General features: G+C 40.8%; 3 protein-coding genes across 4 annotated transcripts; all 3 read right to left on the bottom strand.

Moving 5' to 3' along the window:
- Positions 1-216: 216 nt before the first annotated feature.
- On the bottom strand, positions 217-8,657 carry pptc7a (protein phosphatase targeting COQ7 a). Its single transcript, XM_067602441.1, has 6 exons — positions 8,130-8,657; positions 6,629-6,808; positions 4,599-4,797; positions 2,850-2,973; positions 2,617-2,746; positions 217-2,462 (listed from the first exon to the last, which is right to left on the bottom strand). Exons 1-6 carry the CDS (start codon positions 8,329-8,331, stop codon positions 2,404-2,406), a joined length of 894 nt encoding a protein of 297 aa, XP_067458542.1. The 5' UTR covers positions 8,332-8,657; the 3' UTR covers positions 217-2,403.
- A 428-nt stretch (positions 8,658-9,085) lies between these two features.
- On the bottom strand, positions 9,086-13,212 carry ppp1cc (protein phosphatase 1, catalytic subunit, gamma isozyme). The gene is made up of 7 exons (XM_067602428.1): positions 12,818-13,212; positions 12,254-12,385; positions 11,898-12,128; positions 11,542-11,646; positions 11,003-11,226; positions 10,525-10,659; positions 9,086-9,829 (listed from the first exon to the last, which is right to left on the bottom strand). Exons 1-7 carry the CDS (start codon positions 12,870-12,872, stop codon positions 9,740-9,742), a joined length of 972 nt encoding a protein of 323 aa, XP_067458529.1. The 5' UTR covers positions 12,873-13,212; the 3' UTR covers positions 9,086-9,739.
- A 1,473-nt stretch (positions 13,213-14,685) lies between these two features.
- On the bottom strand, positions 14,686-19,183 carry myl2b (myosin, light chain 2b, regulatory, cardiac, slow). 2 transcript variants are annotated; one of them, XM_067602314.1, is made up of 7 exons: positions 19,081-19,183; positions 17,767-17,856; positions 17,593-17,668; positions 15,471-15,575; positions 15,240-15,318; positions 15,111-15,159; positions 14,686-15,020 (listed from the first exon to the last, which is right to left on the bottom strand). In XM_067602314.1, the coding sequence occupies exons 1-7, from the start codon at positions 19,081-19,083 to the stop codon at positions 14,910-14,912; spliced, it is 513 nt and encodes a 170-aa protein (XP_067458415.1). In that variant the 5' UTR covers positions 19,084-19,183; the 3' UTR covers positions 14,686-14,909. The 2 variants fall into 2 exon arrangements, with proteins under 2 accessions (XP_067458415.1, XP_067458425.1); XM_067602324.1 differs by lacking the exon at positions 19,081-19,183 and adding an exon at positions 18,107-18,126.
- Positions 19,184-21,125: the final 1,942 nt, after the last annotated feature.

The following is a 21,125-nucleotide window of genomic DNA, read 5'->3' as shown; positions in this document are numbered from 1 at the left end:
TGGTCTGCACAACATCCTGAATTCAGTGAGGTCGGTGCATAGCTGATGGTGATAATGTCTTCATGGGAAGATTCAGACCCAGTGGCACCCAGCCTACACCTGTGAGGAAAATGCCTCTGAAGCATATTGTTCAATATTCAAATGTGTCAGATGATGTTCAAATCTAATACCAACTGCAGGGTTATGCTCATATCACAGTCATCAAATACAACAGGATAATAAATACTAAACTCTTTATTTAAATATTGTTCAGATTTGAAAATGTTTTTTTAACAGAGCTTAAATCTGCATTGAACTGTACACCCAAAATATATATAGACACATGCTCTGGTTGTAACAAAGTTTGTTTGGAAGAGGAAGATGAAGATGAAGATGAAGTAGATGGGAGACGACAGGGAAGAATGTCAGGGCAGGTGTGACTCAGGAAGCAGGAAACCACAGAGCCCACAGTGGCAGTACCATCTGACTGGGAGAATTGCTTTGCAATATCGTTAAGGCTGCTTAGATTGTCCTCAGTACTATAATGCTTAAAACTCACATTTTGACCATTCACCACTTCTAAGCCCATTAGCCCCATTTCAAATTGATACCTGACACTGCAGTCTTCCAGTGTGAACTTGTCAGATAAAGTAGGGAAACAGTCCATTAGATAGTGCAGATTGTAAACAGTGATCTGAGGATCCACAGGGAGGATTTTCTAAGTGTGAGATGGCTTCACTATTTCTCAGCTCCTGACTGAGTGCAGAAAAGCAGATTTCAGGAGAAAAACGGTTGAACATACTGTAGGTGAAAAGTTCTAGTGTTAAGACAGCAGGGCATGATGGGAAAGCTGTTTTGACCTCTTATGGCTATTGAACAGTTTCAGGCTTTGTGCTCAGTACCTGGCACATAGTTAGGGGGGGTTTAAGGAATTTTGCTTGCCAGTATCAACAACACCTGATACAAGGCACATCATCATAACATCACACAAAATACAGACTTTACTAAGAAATATTTTTAACTGTGGGTTAAAGTTTTGGTAAATGCAGAGTGCAAATCTGTAGTGATGTAATGGCAACAATAAGACCATTTTTCACATGAAACCTGCAGTGACCTGACTTATGAATGTGCCACTGGAGCTTCACAGCGGGGGAGAAGAGGAGAAAAGGAAACGCTGATTATGAACAACAGTTTCTAAAGCTACTCTGATGTGGCGATCAGTCCAGAGAATTCAACAATCCCATTGAACAAAGACGTTACAAAAATACATTTGGTCACCTGACCAACTTCCACTGTGTTGAGCTTTTTCAGATATGCTTCTTAAGCTTTGTGCGTTTAAGGCTACAAGACCAATTCAGCCCAGTGAATATGGAGAAGTCTGTAGCCTTCACATCCATTTCATTGACACTTATTACACAGTTCAATAGACGCACTGACATGAGTGCATTCATCACGCATACACATATTCATACACACATCACGTGTAATCACAATCAAGATTTCAGCAGCAGCTGTGAGATTAAAGGGGGGGCATTAGTTTGACAAAATATATATTTTGAGAGGCTTTTGAACTATAAAATCCTCATTCTAACAGCCACAAAGTAACAAAATGTGTGCAAGACTTAAATTGCACTGGTATGGAAAAGGCAGCTGCCGCTCTTCATAAAATCTTATTGGATCCATCTGCCCCAAGAAACTAAACACAAAGGTATAAACTTCATTTACACTACTTCTTTTGCAAACACTTAACAAAACATCCCAGAACAGCACACTAGTCACATTATATTATCAAACACATGCTCCCTGCCCCCACATACAAGGTTCCAGGCCCTTTTTCTAACTACCATTGTATCGTCAGGAACATTTGCTTGCACAAGGCAGCCCATTTATTCAGCCCTAATGCTGGCATTTCCTGTGCAGTTCCCTTCTTGACACTACTGATGGACCGTATCTTTCTGTTCTGGCAGCCCAGCAGGGGGCTGCTTTAACAGTCGAACACCTCTCATCTTCTGGCTACATCTGCCCCGTCTCTGAATCTCAACCTCCTCCCTGCCCAAACCACTCGGAGAAAGACGACTTATCATCATCCTCCTCATCGCCAACGTGCCCAATGACTGCTTATCCCGGGCAATGGGATTATCCAGTGAGACTGGAACAGTGGCAAGATACCAACACTGCAGGCTGGCCAAGAGGCCTCCAGTCCTTTCTATTCTGCCACTCTCTGATGCACATGATCATAGAGAAGTAGGCGTGTAGGAGTTTTTTGGGGGGCGGGGGAGGGAGTGATGGTCAGCTGGGGGTTGAGTGGAGGCAGGGGATGCGGGGGAAGCATCCGACATCAGTCCTTCATCCTGGCCAGCAGGAATCAAAGCAGTCCATCACCTGCAGAGGCAGATGCCCCCCTGTCACAGCTCCACACAGACTCTAGTCAGTGTATTCTGCCACTATGGACAGCAGCACTGTTATGTCATCTGGCTTTCCTCCTGGACAGAAAGAAAAGAGGCACAGACAGTTACAATGGTGCTGGTCAAAATATTAATGTTGTGTGTCATTCTACTTCAGACTAATAAAGCCTGACTGAGCAACAGGACATACGCTTCAGTTTTCTTGTAGTTCATATAGAACTGAGACACTTACCTCTTACATTCAGCCCGTTGTCACAGGCAAACTGTGCAAAAGGCGACATGTAGTTGGGGTCATATGCCAGAACGTGGGCCTGCTCTGCAATGCTCCGGGCAGTCTGTTGAATGCTCTCATAGTTTGTGTTCTGAGGAGCGAAACAAATTGGGCATGAAGTTTGTATTCCAAACATACAGTATTTCTGGTTCCACTTCTGTCCGCAAATCTGTTTGTGCTTCAGTGTGACTTACTTTGAGTTTCTTCAGCTCTTGCAGGATCATATAATCAGGCATGTTGTCGAAGAGCCCATCGGTGGCGGTGAGGATGATGTCACCCAGCTGGACGTCGAAGGAAGAGCTGTCTGCGGCGTCGGGGCTGCAGACACACACACACACACACACACACACACACACAGAGTAAACTCACTGCATGCAATGATTTTGGTAATTTAAGTGATTCAGATTTTAACAGACTGACAGAATAATCTGGACCTCTAACCCAGCCTCTCCTCAACTCGAGGAATCAATGCTGATTACTGCACATTACTCTACCAGGTAGGAAAACATACTGACACGACAATGAGGATAGACTCCAAATTTCTACTCATATTTCACCTTGGTTACTCATGACAAAAACTTCATCACATGTGCAGGATGAGGATAAATTCAAGGAATCATCACATGGGGATTTTGGAAAGGACACTCAGGTCCAATTAATTTCCCATGAGGTGCTGCCATTATGACCAGGGGTGCTACAAATACACGATGGAAAGAACCAAGTTAGATTGCCAGTGTCAAGTTCACTTCTTGGAAGGTGCCCTTCCCTTGCTGCACACCCCCTGGCCAGTCATGGATGTTACAAATTACAAACTGTCTGGACTACATCATATCATACTGAGCCAAAGAAAGCCGCGAGGGACAGCCTGTCCTGTGCTGTGATTTTAGTGTGCAGTTCATCTGATGCCCTGGGTCTCAGAAAGCCTTTTTCCATACACATTCTTTGTAAAAGCATTGGCTGTGAAACTAAGATGTAAAAATGTACTTTTTTTCACTTTTTGAAAACAGTAAGTAAATGAATACTAAGAGCTTAAAATATTTGATTTTTCAAGGAACCCTTCCTTGTATTCTACATTCACATGAATGTTGTTATAGCACTTCAGATGACCCTTGCACTCTTTTCTATTGTTGGCTATGTTAGTGATCTAGGATTGGAAGCTTAATCTGCTGTTGTGCTCAGTGTAAATCACTCTGAGTAAATCCTTCAACTAAATGCCTAATATGCACAAATGAAAAATAGTGTCATTTCAAGAACCAAATTAAAACCACTACAGCTTCTGGAACTCATAATGGGTTTGTTGAGACTAAATTCAGGTAATTTACAAGTTATAAAAATAAAACACTTTCATTTTGTACCCCTGGTGACATGCAGTTCAGGTTCATCGGTGGTTCATCTTCTGCCACTTTTTGTGAAAACACTTGAAAGAGGCTCAAAATAATCTGCCTGGTTTAAGACTGAGCAAGTGAAAAGGTGGCAGAGCCTGCTGGTGCAGGATTGGCTGCGGACTCAGTTTGCCTATTAGCCCACACAGACTTTGACCCGGGTAAGAGGGGAAGCTTGGCAAACATCCAACACCCACCCTGAAGTCTACTGACATCTACTGTGCTGCTGCTTGGCACACCACAGCAACGAGACACTGCAGCATGTGGACCCTGACACCCTGTTGCACTACAGCTGAGCACAGTACGGCCAGTACACATTCACAAAACACTGCTGCACGTGAGGAACACAAGCAAGACAAAATGTTCTGCAGTGGCTTAGCGCCTTTTTTATGTCTGCATGTCATCTGAATTCAGCTGTACAGAACAGACAGATAATCTCAAAACTATTTTGCATATTTATCTGACACTCTTGCTAAGTACAAATCTCCATATGCAGCATGTGCAGTCCTCCACAGACCGGTTCAAGTGTGTGAGGGGCAGTGTGCATGTGGAGTGTCTCACCTGTCGCTGAGGACAGCCCCCTCGGCCCCAGGGGGAGCGATGGATAGCTGGAAGGGCGTGTTGAAGTAGTGCTGCTGCTCATCGGAGCGGTGAACCACCTCCCCTCCCCGAACCACCAGGAAGCCTGAGTCTCCCAGGTTAGCTGTGTGCAGGCGGTGACTCTGCCGGTCCAACATCACAATGCAGGCTGTACTGCTGCCTACATACATACATACATACATACATACACACACACACACACACACACACACACACACACACACACACACACACACACACACACACACACACACACACACAGAGGGAACATTACCTTTAATGTCAATGCAAATGATAAGCAATGTTTTGAAGTACCCTAAAATAAAATGCAAATAGGCTGGATTACATTTTTAGTCGTGTTGACTTACAACTTAGAACAAATGAGTTTGGAAGTGTTTTCATTCATTTACTGCTGGCTACATCCATGACAAGTTGCAGTACACATAAAAGGAGCAGGCCATAGTGGGTAAATAATGTTTGGCAGCAAACATTGCTACATCAGTAATCATTTTACAAGTATGTATCAGTCATTTAGCTAAAAAAAATAAATAAACTCAAGTAATAAAATATTTTTTGCCACAAATGGGTGGGATTTGTTTTCTGCAAGAGTTTTTTCACAGTAGGAAAAGCACAGGTGTAACTAATATCATTAGCAATGGCTCTGTCCTATTCAGATGTTGCCATGACAGTGTGTCAGTGAGCCAACATACACAATAGCAGGACCCTGAAACTGAAACAGCTAAATGGAATTTAGCCATCATTAATTTTATAATATGCACCTGTGCTTTTCCTACTGTGACATGTCAAAATGTCTTCTGTGAAAAGGCGCATAATGAAATATTTTGACATTTGCAGTTTAGATTTTCTATTTTAAAAAATAATTTATATAAAAAGGTGCCTTGATAAAAACAAAGCTGCAAACACCCTAAAAACCGTCTTTTCCTCTTGACTTTCTACAGCTGAAGTGCTTAGAAATGACCCTATGTTTATGGAAATACCCATCTAATGTGCGTTTGGGAGCCTGATTAATGAGGTTCGCTTGAATACACAAACTTGACGTATGACAATCAGCACAGTGGTTGTAAGAATTTTTGGAGTTCCACCATCTGGGAGATGCAGAGGAAACATGAGCTGGTGGAGCAAGCGGACAGCGTGCAGCCACACCCTGCTGCTGATTCATCTGGCACACCAAAATATGCTCACTGGGATCAACCTTCAAAACCCCCTCACGCACTGTGACTCACTCCCTTTCTCCTCTGTTTTCTCTCCAGCAGCACAGTTATACACACACACTGCCGGCCTCAAGAACATTCCCTCTGCCTTGAAGGAACAGCACAATACCGTGTTGTTTCCCCTGATGCACATGTGATAACGGGGTGGAAAAGTACTGACGCTCAAAGAGGCAGAGATCTGTTCCTAAAACATTTGTTCTCCGATGTTACATGTTTGTGCAGGTTTTTTTTGTTGGAGAGCGGAGTGAAGGAGGAAAGGGATTGTGGAAGGGAACTGCATGGGGCAGGCTGGGGCTTGGGACATTCCCAGGACTTCTTAATGGGATCTGGCTGTTCTCTGGCTCATGATGCAAAAATCTACCGTCCAGCCGACCACTAAAGTGAACTGACAGAAACAAACAACCTAGCCCTAAACAGTGTACTCGGATCCAAACCACATGGAAAATGTAACAATTCATTGACAAGCACAGCCTTTACACCATATAGATTGAAGTACTGTCCGGCAGAGTTCATGGTATGGACCTAAATTAGTTAAGTGAGCTAGCTGGGAGGCACTGAGTAGTAGAACATGGTCTGGGCATGATGGTGCTTTTTCCAAGCACTGGTTAGGAGCAAGAATATTGATTCACAGAAACATAGTATTCCATAATTCACTGATAGGGTCCAGGCTATTTTAATGTGCCTTTAGAACTAGCTGAAGTGGGCATGACTGACTCTCCACAGACACCAAGATCCTGTGTTTCCAGTGGGTGCACTCACCCAGTAGTGGCACTTTGTTCTGCAGCAGCTCGTAGTAGCTGGTCGTGAGGACTCCCACAGGGTTGCTGGGAACGAAGCGTCCTTCCTTCACCAGTCTTTCACATGTCTTCATTAGCGTACCTGAAAATTGTGACGGATCGACGCCATAGTCCCGCCAACCACCTACTCCATCTGCTACACCTAGAAACATACATGTGTCGATTAAGATCTTCCCTTTACTGTAGTTCAACAACCCACTCTTCTTTTACTAATATTTGTGTTCTGTTTTATACATGACACTGCTCTTTAAAGCTCACCAGCTCATTTTTCCTGTTGAGGCAATAAAGATTTAGAGAAGTACGATAATCATTTTCAACATTGCACAGACTTGCTCCACATGTGAGGATCTTGCGAGACACAAGAACAATGTTTCATAGCTGCACCATGAAGAGTAACAATGGGCACTTTCACCAAGATGCAACAAGGACATGCAGTACAAAAACAAGATGGTGTTCAAGAAATCAAGGAAATGTCACATAATATTTGGAACAGTCTCTATTTATCCGATTTCACCTTTGACCTATTCTAATTTTAGTTGCTTATATTAATGTTAAAGAGAGTCTATTTAATCATCTCCAGAAATAACATAATTTAACATGGCTAGATAATATTTTATACTCACAGTATTTTACAGCATTTTAGGCCCACTGATATGATATTTTGGCATGAAACCCTCCACTGAAGCCTGTGATAGTCTTTCTATAGCAACAGCTCTGCTTTGTGCGTTAGTAAGTAACTGCTTGTTCTCATAGGAGTACTTGGTCAGGTCCAAGATTTTCCTAGAAAGGAAAGGACACAGGCATCTGCTCCGCTGACCATACATGGATGGTCCCTCAGAGTCTCCCCGGCTTGTGCCAGAACTGTGCCTGCTTTGCAACTAATCAAACCTCCAAAAATAACCTGACTTGATGAAAGGACGTCCTGATTTCTATATTTTCTTGTGCTTATTGATGAACTAAGAGTGCATCAGCGGACACATGCAGTGGCGCTGCACAGTCCTGCAGAGGTGTTAAATAACAGGTTCATTACATAGAAACCAAGGCCTCTGGGCTGAGTTATGTTTATCAACCCTCAATACAGCACACTGCTTTGTTTTTGTATTAAGATATTGATGGTGTGGAGGAATGAACTCTCCACACACAAAATCCCAGGGCAGGTTCAGGTTCAAGCCTCCTAATAGAATAGAAGATGCAGCAGGACTTATGGTGCTGCAGGCAAACACAGCAAAAACAAAAAAAACTTATGTGCTTCATGTGAAGTTAGCAGTGTGCATGTCGAAGTGAAAGCACCCCTTATCGCTCAGTGGGTGTATAGTAATGTTACACCTGCAATGAAACATATCAAGTATTCAAAATACACAGGGTGACCTTTGACCTGTCATTCACGTCATTGCCAATGTTACCCAGAAGCATGTCCCACTTTTTGGTTAAATGTTTCTACGGAAAACGAACCAGCTGCTCACCCAAAACATCCGCGGATCTGTGCCGGGCGATGAAGCACGCGTCGTCCCCATAGCACATCCCTTTCTTCAGGATGCCTTTACGGAAATCCTTGCCGAAACCGCAGCTCGCCGTCACCAGGCTGTAGTCACGGCTGTCTGTCTGAGAGAGTCCGCCGATGACAGCTCTGGCAACCAGTCTGCCGTATGACAGCACGGACAACATCACCAGCTCCCACCACACAGACCGACCGAGCCAGCAGCCGCGCTAGCTTAGCGTCGATGTGAGCACACAATGCCGACAACAGCCGCCACGCACAGACAATGCCTTCCGTTGATATACTACACTAACAGCCTCAAGGAGCTTTATTCCTGCGCCGTGAAAACTGGAGGATAAAAAAATCACAGAAAACAGTCGCCTCTTCCACCCCAAAACACCCGTAAGTGCTGTTTGTCAGCGGCCATGGTGCACAGTTGTGCCTTGGAGACGCTACATAACAAAATGTGGCCCAGCTGCTCTCGCCGCTGTGGCCTCGCGCACTCCGCTCAACCAGCGAGATCTTGTGACTGCTCTGACGTCACACACCGTTACGCAATATATGTTTCCTAATAAGGGAAAAACACTATCAGTCAGCCTTTCTCTTACCAAGAAGTCACAAACTATGCGTGGAGATAATTATATAAAATAATTATAATAAAATACACATTTTTCTGGACAATTTAACTCTATGTAGCAATTTGACAAATGAGAATAAACATAGCAATATCATTGTGGGGTTAAATAGTCAGAGGAAACAGCCAATTCCTAAAATTTAAATAGATAGTTAAACTTTTCATAAACTTCACACGTCACTGCCCATTTCTCTGACAGATCTTGACTTTTCATTATATTCTGTCTCCCTCTTGTGGGTGTTGCCTGATGGGAGCCCCTTTATTCATGAGGTGTTCTTGGGGAACAAAAGGCACTGCAATTTACAATGTTGTATTTCACTTTGTATTGTGATTATTAAAAAGCAAAACAGTTTATGAACAAATGACATTTAGATACAAATTTCCCCCTAAAATACACTCAAAGTTTATTAGAAAGATTTAGACATTACAAGAGTGCTTCTTTATTGGTTTAATTTAGCACGAGACTTGTTTAAAAATGTGAGGATGCAAAGTGTGGAGTCAATGTTTTATGACACTGACTGTAAATTAACTGTAAATAAAGTTTTACAGAAGTAAACAGGTGTTTGTGACTTCCCCCGTTGGTTTTATAGCCATTAATACCCATTATTGAGGCGAGAAAAAGATGACAAATGAATAACACATGAAAGAAACTGGAAAAACTGTGCACAGCTTCAAACAAGGCATTCCTGTGCATAAGTAGCCGTATTGTTACATTTTTCCTGATTGAACAGTCATATGTGGCAAAGACTAGCTGCAAAATGGAGTGCAAAACACCTGAGGTTTTCATGGTGACATATCAATTTACCCCTGTGGACAAAACAACAAAATATTTTGCTTTCATCGGGTAGGAGTGGATATCTTTTCAGTATTGGCAGCATGAAGGATAACCAATCCTTCAAATGCAGAAGACGAAAGCAGAACAGTGGAGTGAGACTCCCGACATTTGTAACCCCCCCAACCCCTCATTTCTTGGCTTGTTTGGTGACCATATTGCGAGGGGGAGTCACCGGACGGCTGCCGTTGGGCTTCTTTTTCTCAGCTGGTTTCAAAATCTATAGAATATAAAAAGTAAAAAAAATGTTGAATGAGACAGCTGCACACTACTGTAAGAACACACCCAAAGAAGTCATCCTGTTGCACTTGTACAGATATTACCCAATGTCAGACTCTATGAAAACATTTTGGACATTTATATCGGCCATTTTAAAAAAAAAAACATTTTGACATTTTAGATCATATAATAGACATTATAATAGATGAAATAGAAAATCTGAAGAAAATTATTTATTGTATATCTTTAAAAATATTTTAGCAAGTTGCACTAACTTGGAATGACAAGACTATGTTTCATTATAAGCAAATGTAATAACAATAAAGTTGAATTGAATGAAAATAACTGCAGCTTAATTAGCAAAAGCAGTTGCTGAAACTAAAACGTCAAAGATTACATTTCCTTTTTTTAATGACTGTTGTAGCTGTAGCCACAGATTTACTGTATCAGTATTGTCTTTCTAATAGTTCTATTTGAACAACAGTACCAATTTCTAAAACAATTAGATCCCAAGATCCTTTTTGAACTGAAACAAATGCTTAAATTTATCAAAATTAATCACTGTGCTAAAAACAACCACATTGTGTCCAGTTTATCACTGTCATTGTTCAATTGATCAGTATTTCTCTCTTACTTTATACGTTATATAACACCATTTAAAGTGCAAATTATATTATCCTAAAATAAAAAAAGCACCTGAAAAGAGCACATGAGGGTCTCATCCACACTCATCATGGCGCCAGCATTGTCAAACTCTCCACAATAGTTAGGCGCTGAGAACAAAGTCACAAGCTGCCTCTTGGCGAAAAATTCGTAGCCATCCTCAACAACCTGCAAGTAAGATAGCAGAAAATTTAATCACACAAACTGTATATAAAGATTTAACACTATGAGCTAATCTCTAATGAATGTAACACCTCAAAGTCCAAATATGAATGCATCCAGTTGACACAGGTAAACACAAACTCCTTATACACATGTTATGTGTGAAAGTATGTGAGGAGTGACAGGTGTAGTCTAGTGTACACAGTATGTGTGCTAACTTTTTACATAGCATATGTGATGTCCTGCTGTCCTCGCATCAACTGTATCAGCATGTTCAGTGAACTATCAACATACAGCCAGGTCACACAGTCTTATTCCTGTCTCTAATGATGGATGTGATTGTGATTACCTGATGGGCACGACAGATCAGATCCAGGTCATGCTTGTGCAGGAACTTGGCCACCACCTCTGAGCCAAAGGTAAATGACACACCCCTGTCATTCTCCCCCCAGCCCAAAACATCCTTGTCTGGATCAGACCAGAGCAAATCGCACAGCAGACCCTGGTCGGGAACATCAGTGGGGCGCATGATGCGTCTGATCTGCTCCATGGACTGAAGGTCAGGTGACAGTCCTGCACAGAACAGCAGTAAAGTACAAATAAACACACTGATATCAGGGGCCAATACCTATCACACATGGGTGAGGCCAATGTCAGCTGGCAAATTGCAAAGACAGCATTGCTCAAGGACAAATGAGAGCGGCTGACGTCAAAGGTAGACTACTTTGGACATTCGGCATAAAGCTAAACCACAGTTACAAGTGCAGTTAACTGAATAACTCCACTTACAACTCGAGTTACAGTTACAAGTGGAGAAAAAAAAAGATCCATTCATCCATAATCAGCATTTACAAGTTTTGGTTTTCAAATTCAAAAACAAATACCCACCACCGTGGCAGCAGAAGATCTTCTCATCAACAATGGCGGCAATAGGGAGGCAGTTAAAACAATCTGTGAAAGTCTTCCAGAGTTTGATGTTGTACCTTCTTTTACCTAAAACATTAAAACAAGAAATTCACCATTACCTCACAGTGATAAGAACACTTCTTCCTCTGCTATTGCACATGTTTAAAACTCCCCCAAACAGCTCACTCAGCCATAAAGACCCTGTGTGAAGACTAAACAATCCATGTTTGTCCTGCTGTGTGTACTTAAACCACATAATGGACGACAAAAGACAAAACTGTGAAACCAGCAACGGTACAATACATGTTTAGTCATCAAATTCAGTATGCATTACCCACACTCATCATAGAAACCATATATTCTGTTGATCGAAGCACACTCATGGTTTCCCCTCAGCAGGAAGAAGTTCTCTGGGTATTTGATTTTGTAGGCCAGCAGAAGACAGATGGTCTCCAGAGACTGCTTCCCCCTGTCCACATAATCTCCCAGAAACAGGTAGTTACTCTCTGGAGGGAAGCCCCCATACTCAAAGAGCCTCAGCAGGTCATAGTATTGCCCATGGATGTCACCTGCAAGACAAGCAGCATTTAAAAATGAAACCAGACATGCTTCTTCTAAGACTGTACATACTTTTGATTGATCATTGACCCATTCTTTCCTGATAGATACATACATAAATACAAATCTTACTTACCACAAATCTTGAGGGGGGCTTCAAGCTCCAGAAGAATGGGCTGACTGAGAAAGATCTCCCTGGATTTGAGGCATAATCCACGAATCTCATTCTCCTGCAGCTGCACATTCTTACCAGGCTTTGCTCCTCTGACTGTAAAAAGGCAAAATAAACAAATAGTCAGCAACAAAAACAAGGTATACACGGTTGTACACGGTTATACACAGCTGGCAATATACGGCCTGTATACAGTATCTCTGTGTTGGATGGTAGGGGAGCACAGTGTATGTGCCGCGCCGGGATGCGCAATGTTAGTGTTTATGTGTGAGAAACAGTGTGTATTTGACCACGTATATGTACTGTCGTGCCCTTGTACACTTAAATAGTCAACCCAGAAATATATTAGGTGAAAATGGCGTTTAACTTTAAGGAATACCTACTTAACCTTAGCTAGCTATTGTCGCTCGTTATTTAACAATACATTGATAAACATACGCTGAAGCCGCTTATCTACTATTCGCGTTTGTCACATTAGCATGCAGATAATTTAAGTGCTCTATAGGACATATCTCATCATTTCCTTACCTTCTAAAAGACGTTGGATGATACTGTCTATGTTGAGCTTGTCAACATCAGCCATTGCAGCGTTGCCGTTGATAAAAATCAGTCAAATCTAGGTCTCGGCGTTAACCGTTAACACACTAGTAAAGAGCTAGCCCGCTAGCTATCCTAGCATTAGCAATCCGCTGTTAGCTTCGTTGAAAGATGTTGGTGTGACCCTGCTTCTGTTTAGCTGCTCGCTGACACGTCGAACAACCTAATAAGCTACTTAGACATCGCAGTGTGGAAAATGTCTACATCCAAGGTTGTTTTTTGCTAAGAAACAGGGACTGAAAAGATAAACGCCAGCCGTCAGCTAGCGATGGTGTCCGTGTCTGTGTTTTTCTGCCGCACCTTGAACAGCCAGCTGCGGGGAGCTGCTCCGCTGCTGCCCCCTGCCGTGCTGGATGGAGATGGACTTTGACCGCCCATAAATGGAAGAAAATGCATTCAGCCAGCCATCTCAAGGTAAAACTGTATCAAGCGTCATCCTGACATACATGAAATAAATAAAAGAAAAACGCAGTGAAAACAACTTCATAGCCAGCCTGCAATAGATACTCTGAATTTTTAGGGGATATACTGATTCATTTGGATATATATTTGATTCCTCATTTATTTATTTCGTTGCCTACTTAATTTAATCAAGAGAGAGATATTTATATTTTTCATTTGATATATATTTATTTGATTTCTTATTCATATATTTCATCATTTTTTTATGCATTCCCCTGTCAAGTTATTTATTAATTCATGTATTTAATTGCTTATTTTATTGATATGACCTATCTTGTCTTTAATAGAAATTCCCCCTCCATGTTTAGACAGTAAATAAGAAATAAGTAAATAATTAGCATGCATGGGCAGGAGGGAGGGAGAGTATGGCATTTCTCCAGTAGTTAAATTCATGGTCATAATCAATAATGGTTAGAAATAATATGAGAATACCATGATTTTAAATCACCATATTAGCATTATTTATAATTGAGCAACTATTATTTGTTTTCATTAACGTATGTAATGTTATTTTTAATAGTGCAGTTTTTCCTGTGTTACAGTGTGTTTGTACCATTAGCCAATATAACATTATAAAAGAGACAGCAGCTTATTGCAGTGTAATCATGCTGTAGCTTATTTATTAAGCTACTGCTAATAGTGCTATGTTAATACTATCACTACATATTAATAACAGTACTAGAATTAGCTAAATATGTGCAGAAATCTTGGGTGCAAAGGTACAGCTGATAATGATGCAGTAAATATTCATATATTTATTTCAGCAGCATGCATTAATCATAATTTTTGAAAAAACAATCCTTTAAGTATGTTGTCAGTCTATAAACTATAAATCGCAAGATGGAAACAGAAGAATGTGTCAAGAAGCTCCTCTGAACTCCAAAGTAGAGCTCTCGAATGGTTTGTCAGTTATGATCATTGACTGAGATCAAGTTTCTCTTCATACCTGGCTGTGCTTTTCAGAGGAGAGGACTACTGTGAAACATCAATGTAATAAACCCTTTTCACAGCAGAGAGGGAAAGCACAGGTGGAATTACTAACATTAATGATGGTTTCACTGCATGGGCTTGCAGGGCTCTGATATCGGACAACCAGTGGAATGGAGCCATCATTAATGTTGTTATTTACACCTTTGCTTTTCCTGCTTTGACAAGTCAAAATGTCAACATGTAGTGAAAAGGTTCTATGTGTTAATCACAAATTTTCAACTTCAGGTGCTGGTTAATGAGGGAAAGTCTGTCATCATTTTCTTTTTTTTTTTTAACATTGTCTTTCTTTCTCATTCATTCATTCAGCAAAAAATACCTCACCATTAAAAAAGAAATTTCCTGCAGTCAAATAAATCTTTATTTTTACCGATTACACATCAAGCAACTACATATACCTACATATACATAGTGGAATTAATATAAAACATATACATCATGTAAAGCATAATAATATATACAAATATGAAGCTGAGAAGTTTTATTATGAGCTCTCTATTTCTGCTGTCATCTGCGTGATCATGCACATGTGGGCATCTCAGCACAAACATGACCCACTGGTTTAAAAATCGATCTATTCTTGGTCTTGGTCTTTCTCTTCTCCATGTGTGATGATGTGGACCAGGTTCTTGTAATCCAGGTTTCCCGCTACATCTGGCGGGAATGCTATAAACATCTGTTCCATCTACGGGCAAGAGGTGAACACAAATATTCTGTTACTGAGTGAATAAATATATATATCCTACTGTAACACTGTCAGGTTTGGAGCTCTAACCTCTTCAGCAGAGAACCTGTCTGCTTGGGTCATCAGCATCTCTGACACACTGTGAAGACAAGCAGTGATGAAGAGCAGACTGGGCATTCACCTCAACCGACATCATCAGTGTACCAGACAGTTACTCACTAGTCTTTATTTAACGTTCCCTTTCCTTCAGGATCAAAGACTTTGAAAGCATTGAGGATGGTATCCTCTGGGTCAGAGCCTAAAAGATGAAGAGAGGCAGCTCTGAGTTGATGAAACATTAAAACAAAGGAAACATCTTTTTTTCTCAGAATTACCATAATCCTTAAAGTTTTTTTAAAATTATGATCTGCATAATAATAATAATAATACCACACAGAGCTTCCTCCTCACCTTTTAGTTTCTCTCCAAACATGGAGAGAAAGACTGTGAAATTGATTGGGCCTGGTGCCTCCATCAGCATCTCATCAAGCTCTTCTTGGTTGACATTTATACGGCCTAGAGATGGATGGCAGATAAGGTGGAACTGGGTTTACGGCTGTGACTAATGATCACTTTCATTATTGATTAGTCTGATTATTTCCTTGATTCATTGATTTATAATTTAAAATTTAAAATTGTAAAATAAAGGCAAATATAATATCCTGGAAATCCAAGGTGACATCTTCAAATAGCTTGTTTTATCACACCAATCAAAACTCAAAGACTTTCCATTTATTATCACATAAGACCAATGGTGGAATGTAACTAAGTACATTTACTGTACTTGAGTAAACAACACAATACAGAGATATTTGTACTTTACTTGAGTATTTCATTCTTATGCTACTTTATACTTCTACTCCACTGCATTTTGGAAGCAAATGTTGTACTTTGTACTCCAATACATTTATCTGACAGTATTAGTTACCAGTAACTTTGTAGATTCAGATCATTAATACAAAAAAACAACAACTAATAAATGTTTATGTATATTTATAGATTAAGCTCTGTGCCAATATATAAAATAAATAAAATTACCCCTACCTTACCAGCTGCAACATTAATGATACTTACACATTAATGCATCAATAATTATTAATCATGATCCAGGAATAACAGAGTACTTCCACACTGTGTAGTAATAGATTTGAATCCTGCTTCCACCACTGCATAAGACTGAGAGTAAAATTAAATCCTCACTTTTGAAAAGCAAATGTTTGTCATTTTTGCTTGAGAAATGTCTTAAATCAATAATAAATTATCAAAATAGCTGCCAATTACTTTTCTCTTTCACATCACAAACTCTTCTGACATATGGACATACAGATGGGTGACAAAGGAAAAACCTGAATAAATTAAGCCACTTGATTCTGATTTTGTATCAAGATGGCAAGAGGAAAAGATCTAAGTGACTTTGAAAGAGGGTTCATCGTTGGGGCACAGATGGCAGGAGCTTCAGTCACAAAGACTGCTCAACTGGACATCAGTAAACAGGGTTTAATGACCGTGATGCTTGTTCATTACTGTGATATGTAAGGACAGAAGAGCAACTCTTCCTCAGGTGACTGAGAATGTCAATGCAGGACGTGATCAGACTGTGTCAGCAAGAACAGTCCGTCAACAATTACATAGAGAAAGATATTATAGTAGTGTTGTAGTGCATAAACCCCTCATTATAAAGATTAATGCACATTTGAAAGGTCAGTGGTGCAAAAACCATAGGCACTGGTCTACAGAGACGTGGAAAAAGATGATACTGTCATCCTTCACCATATTCCCCACAAGTGGGCGAGTGCATGTGTGGCGTAGACCAAGAGAATGGTACAGGCCTGAATGCAGTGAGGGGATCTGGTGGCTCTGTTATGCTGTGGGGGGCATTTTGCTGGCATGATTTGGGTCCACTTGTCCCCTTGGAGGGAAGGGTCACTGCAAATCAATACTGAGTCACTGAGTCATCACCTTTATCCTATGATGAAACATTTCTATCCTAATGGGAGTGGTGTCTTCCAGGATGACAATGCCCCAATTCACAGGGCATGAGGAGTCACTGAATGGTTTGATGAGTATGAAAATGATGTGAATCATCTGCTATGGCCTTCACAGTCACCAGATCTCAACCCAAGCGAACACCTATGGGAGATTTTGGACTGACGTGTTAGATAGCGCCAGTCCAAAATCACCATCATCAAAATACCAAACGAGGGAATATCTTTTGGACAAATGATGTTCATCCCCCACATGGTGGCCCAACACCTTACTAAGACACTTTATGTTGGTTTTTCCTTTCATTTGTGACCCATCTGTATATATATACATATATATACATACATATACATACATACATACATACATACATACATACATATCTATCTATCTATCTATCTATCTATCTATCTATCTATCTATCTATATATCTATCTCTCTCTCTCTCTCTCTCTCTCTCTCTCTCTCTCTCTCTCTCTCTCTCTCTCTCTATATATATATATATATATATAGATAGATAGATAGATAGATAGATAGATAGAAAGCTTACCTAAAGCTGCGTAAGTGCCTCTCAGGTCATTCTTGTCAATGAAACCGTCTCTGTTTTGGTCCATGATAGTGAAAGCCTGTGGAAGTTTGACCGTTACATGTTGTGTCTCCAGTAAGCATTAAGCACAGTTTAAACTGCTCAATTTCAACGTGAAAGGAAACATTTGGTACTGACTTCTTTGAACTCCTGGATCTGGGCCTGTTCAAACATGGAGAACACATTGGAGCTTGCTGCCTCTGCTCTCTTCTTTGCTTTCTTGGGTGACTGCAGGGTTTGACAATGACACTCTAATGAGATCCAGTACTAATGGCACAATCATCACCGGGCTCTTTGCTTCAGCTTCACTCATTATCGGTTTTACTGTGACACATGCGCTTATGATAACGAGCCCAATGATCAGCAAACTTAACCAAGTGTGGGGGCATTAATTGCACGACAGGCGAAGTTTATACCGGGGCATGCATTTCATTAGGAGGGATTACAAACACTGTCAGTTTGTTATGGAAATATTTACTCAGGCCTCCAATTTTGTGAGAATGCAGACTAAGCCTGAGGAGGGTGTGGTCCGCTGCCCGCACTCCCACAGTCCCAGGATCACATGAGGGATTATTCTATAGGACCTGGGTGATGACAGGATGGTACACTGAGCCCTGTTTGATCAGAAATCCCTCGGAGGCAAGGATTATGTCGAGTTATTTACATGACTGCCAAGGAACTGTGAAAAACAGTGTAAGGGGATGCAGTGCGATGACATCATGTAGCTTGAATTCACGGGTCTCTCGACAGCTGCTGTCTAACCCTTGTTGTGGATTAGCTCTTGAGCAGTTGTATACTGAATATCTCTCATGAACGGGACTCTTCATGTCCCCCCCCCCCCCCCCTTCTTGTTCCCTCATTTATTTTCTCCCCTTCCCCTCCTCCTCTTTCCTCTTCTCTCATGTCCTCTCCTTTCCTTTTCTCCTCTTTCTTTTCTTCTCCCGTCCTCTCCTTGTTTCCTCTCCTTCCCCTTCTCCTCTTTCCTCTTCTCTCCAGTCCTCTCCTTGTGTCCTCTCTTTTTCTCCTCATTCTTTTCGTCTCCTTGTTTCCTATCCTTCCTCTTCTCCTCTTTCCTTCTTTCTCTCCTCTGCATATAATTACCAACTCATACAGTTTTTTAAAAATTTCATCATTGTGATTAGACAAAAATCATCAATAAGTCATCAATAGAACAACTGGAGCACTGTCCTATTGATGATTTTCTGAATCCGTATTCAGCCCCCATAAGCATATTGACGTGGAGTGTATTGATTCATTATCATTGGTGTGAGTAGAGCAAGATGTATAATTCATCAAAACATGCCATAATATGTATAACACATACTGTATAATATACAGTATAAACACATTAAGCATGCAGCAGAAACAGAGTGTCTCCTTACAGTCTACTGCTAGTTCTCTAAACAAGATTAAATGCACTGACAATGAAAGGCAGCATCCATGTCCACTCACCATATTTCAGTGGTTAGCTGGTATCCTTGCTGATGTGTGACAGAGCAGCACTCAAAACAAGGGGTAGATATACTGACCCCTCTCCCCTCTGTAATGGTGCATGCTATAAATACTCCATGCCCTCTTTAGGCAGAGACCCAGGTAAAGACAACTAACCTCCATTGTGAGGGTTCAAACTGCATGAGATTTAGGGATAATAGCCAAACACACATACCCCATTAATGAGACCCAAGAATAAGAATATGAGCTCTGGCTCAGGAAGGACAGTTGTGGCTGTGACTGACAGGTGCATTTGATGGGATCCATTGTCCAGCTGTCCTGTTAGTGCTTCACAGAGGCCAAAACTATGCTATGATGGGAGCTGTTTCTGGGTAGCACAATAAACGGAACTGTTAGCTAATGCATTCTGAGCCCCAATAAGACCTGATCTTAACAGCATGCCATGCTGTGGAAAACATTAGTGGGTAACATGTTTCACACACAATGCACGTGTTGTTTAGTTGTCCTCTGACAATAAGTTTGCACTAATGTTCTCCAGTTGTGAGATTTAACTGGCGGACTGTGTTTCAACCTACAGCCACATAACTGTTTGTTGAATGATTTTCAATACAGTGTGTGGTTTTGTGTATGTGCTGTTTATTTGAAGTCATGGTTTTGTGCCCTTTACCAGTTAGTAGACAGTAAACACTACTGTACATGATACAAAATGGTAAGACATATATATATATATATATGTATATATATATATGTATATATGTATATATGTATATATGTGTGTATATATGTGTGTATATATGTGTATATATATATATATATATATATATATATATATATATATATATATATATATATATATATATATATCTCAGTTATGAGATATGCGATATAAGATAAAAAAGATGCTCCTGAGACAGTTCAGCACATAATAGCAGGGTGTTAGATGCTGGAACAACGTACAGGGAATGGCATAGTGTACAGGAACATCTGCACTGAGTATGGGCTGGTAGTCCCAAGGTCAGAATGGAGGACACCTAAGGTGGTTGAGAATGACCAAGCTAAGATCCTATGGAACTTCCAGATCCAGACTGACAAACTGGTGATGGCTAACTATGATGGCTATCGTGTTGATCGACAAACAACAGAAGAAGACAGGGGTGATAGACGTAGCAATCCCAAGCAGCAGCAACATCAGGAAGAAGGAACACGAGAAGCTCGAAAAATACCAAGGGCTGAAAGAGGAGCTAGAAAAGATGTGGGGAGTAAAGGCAATAGTGGTGTCAGTGGTAATCGGAGCACTGGGGGCTGTGACCCACAAAGATCCCAGCAACATCTGAGGTCTCTGTCCAGAAGAGCGTAGTCCTAGGAACAGCTAAGATACTGCGCAGAACCCCCAAACTCCCAGGCATCTGGTAGAGAACCAGAGCTTGAGGAAGACACACCACAACCGAATGTTTTAAGTTTTGTAAAGTTACTATTTATGACTTATCATCTCAATATAAAAACCACATAAAAAGTGATCTCTTTATATATAAATATTTATTTTGGGGGGGCATTTATTAGATAGTGACAGCTGAGAGATGGTAGGTGACAAGGGGACAGAGAAACGGGGTATGACATTGCAACACAGGGCTGCTGCCAGAATTGAAATGTGGACAGTGTAGTTATGTGGCATACATCTTAACCTGTAGGCCCCCAGAGTGCGTCTGGTAATCTCTTTTTAAAGTATCTACTGATTTTTTTTAACTGTAAACCATGTATAACACTAGTCATCATCAATACTAATCACACAATCCTGAATATTGAATGATCTGAAAAGTATTTGGCAAAAAGTTAAATAGAAGATTTCTACTATTTGATATAATAAAGGGTTGGTTCACGCAAATTACAATTTTGTTGTTGTTGTTGTTATTTGTAATTTGGAGGGACTACAGCTGTATGGGGAAGGGGTTGTCGCTATCATGGTGATCATTTGAATTTAATGATATTAATTTAACTTTGATTCTCAGCAGATATTTTGACATGTCATGGCACAAAAGACACATAAC

This window comes from Thunnus thynnus, chromosome 2 (assembly GCF_963924715.1).
Source record: "Thunnus thynnus chromosome 2, fThuThy2.1, whole genome shotgun sequence".
Classification (NCBI taxonomy): domain Eukaryota; kingdom Metazoa; phylum Chordata; class Actinopteri; order Scombriformes; family Scombridae; genus Thunnus; species Thunnus thynnus.
Note: the sequence above shows the minus strand (reverse complement) of the source record. Positions and strands in the feature narration are given on the sequence as shown.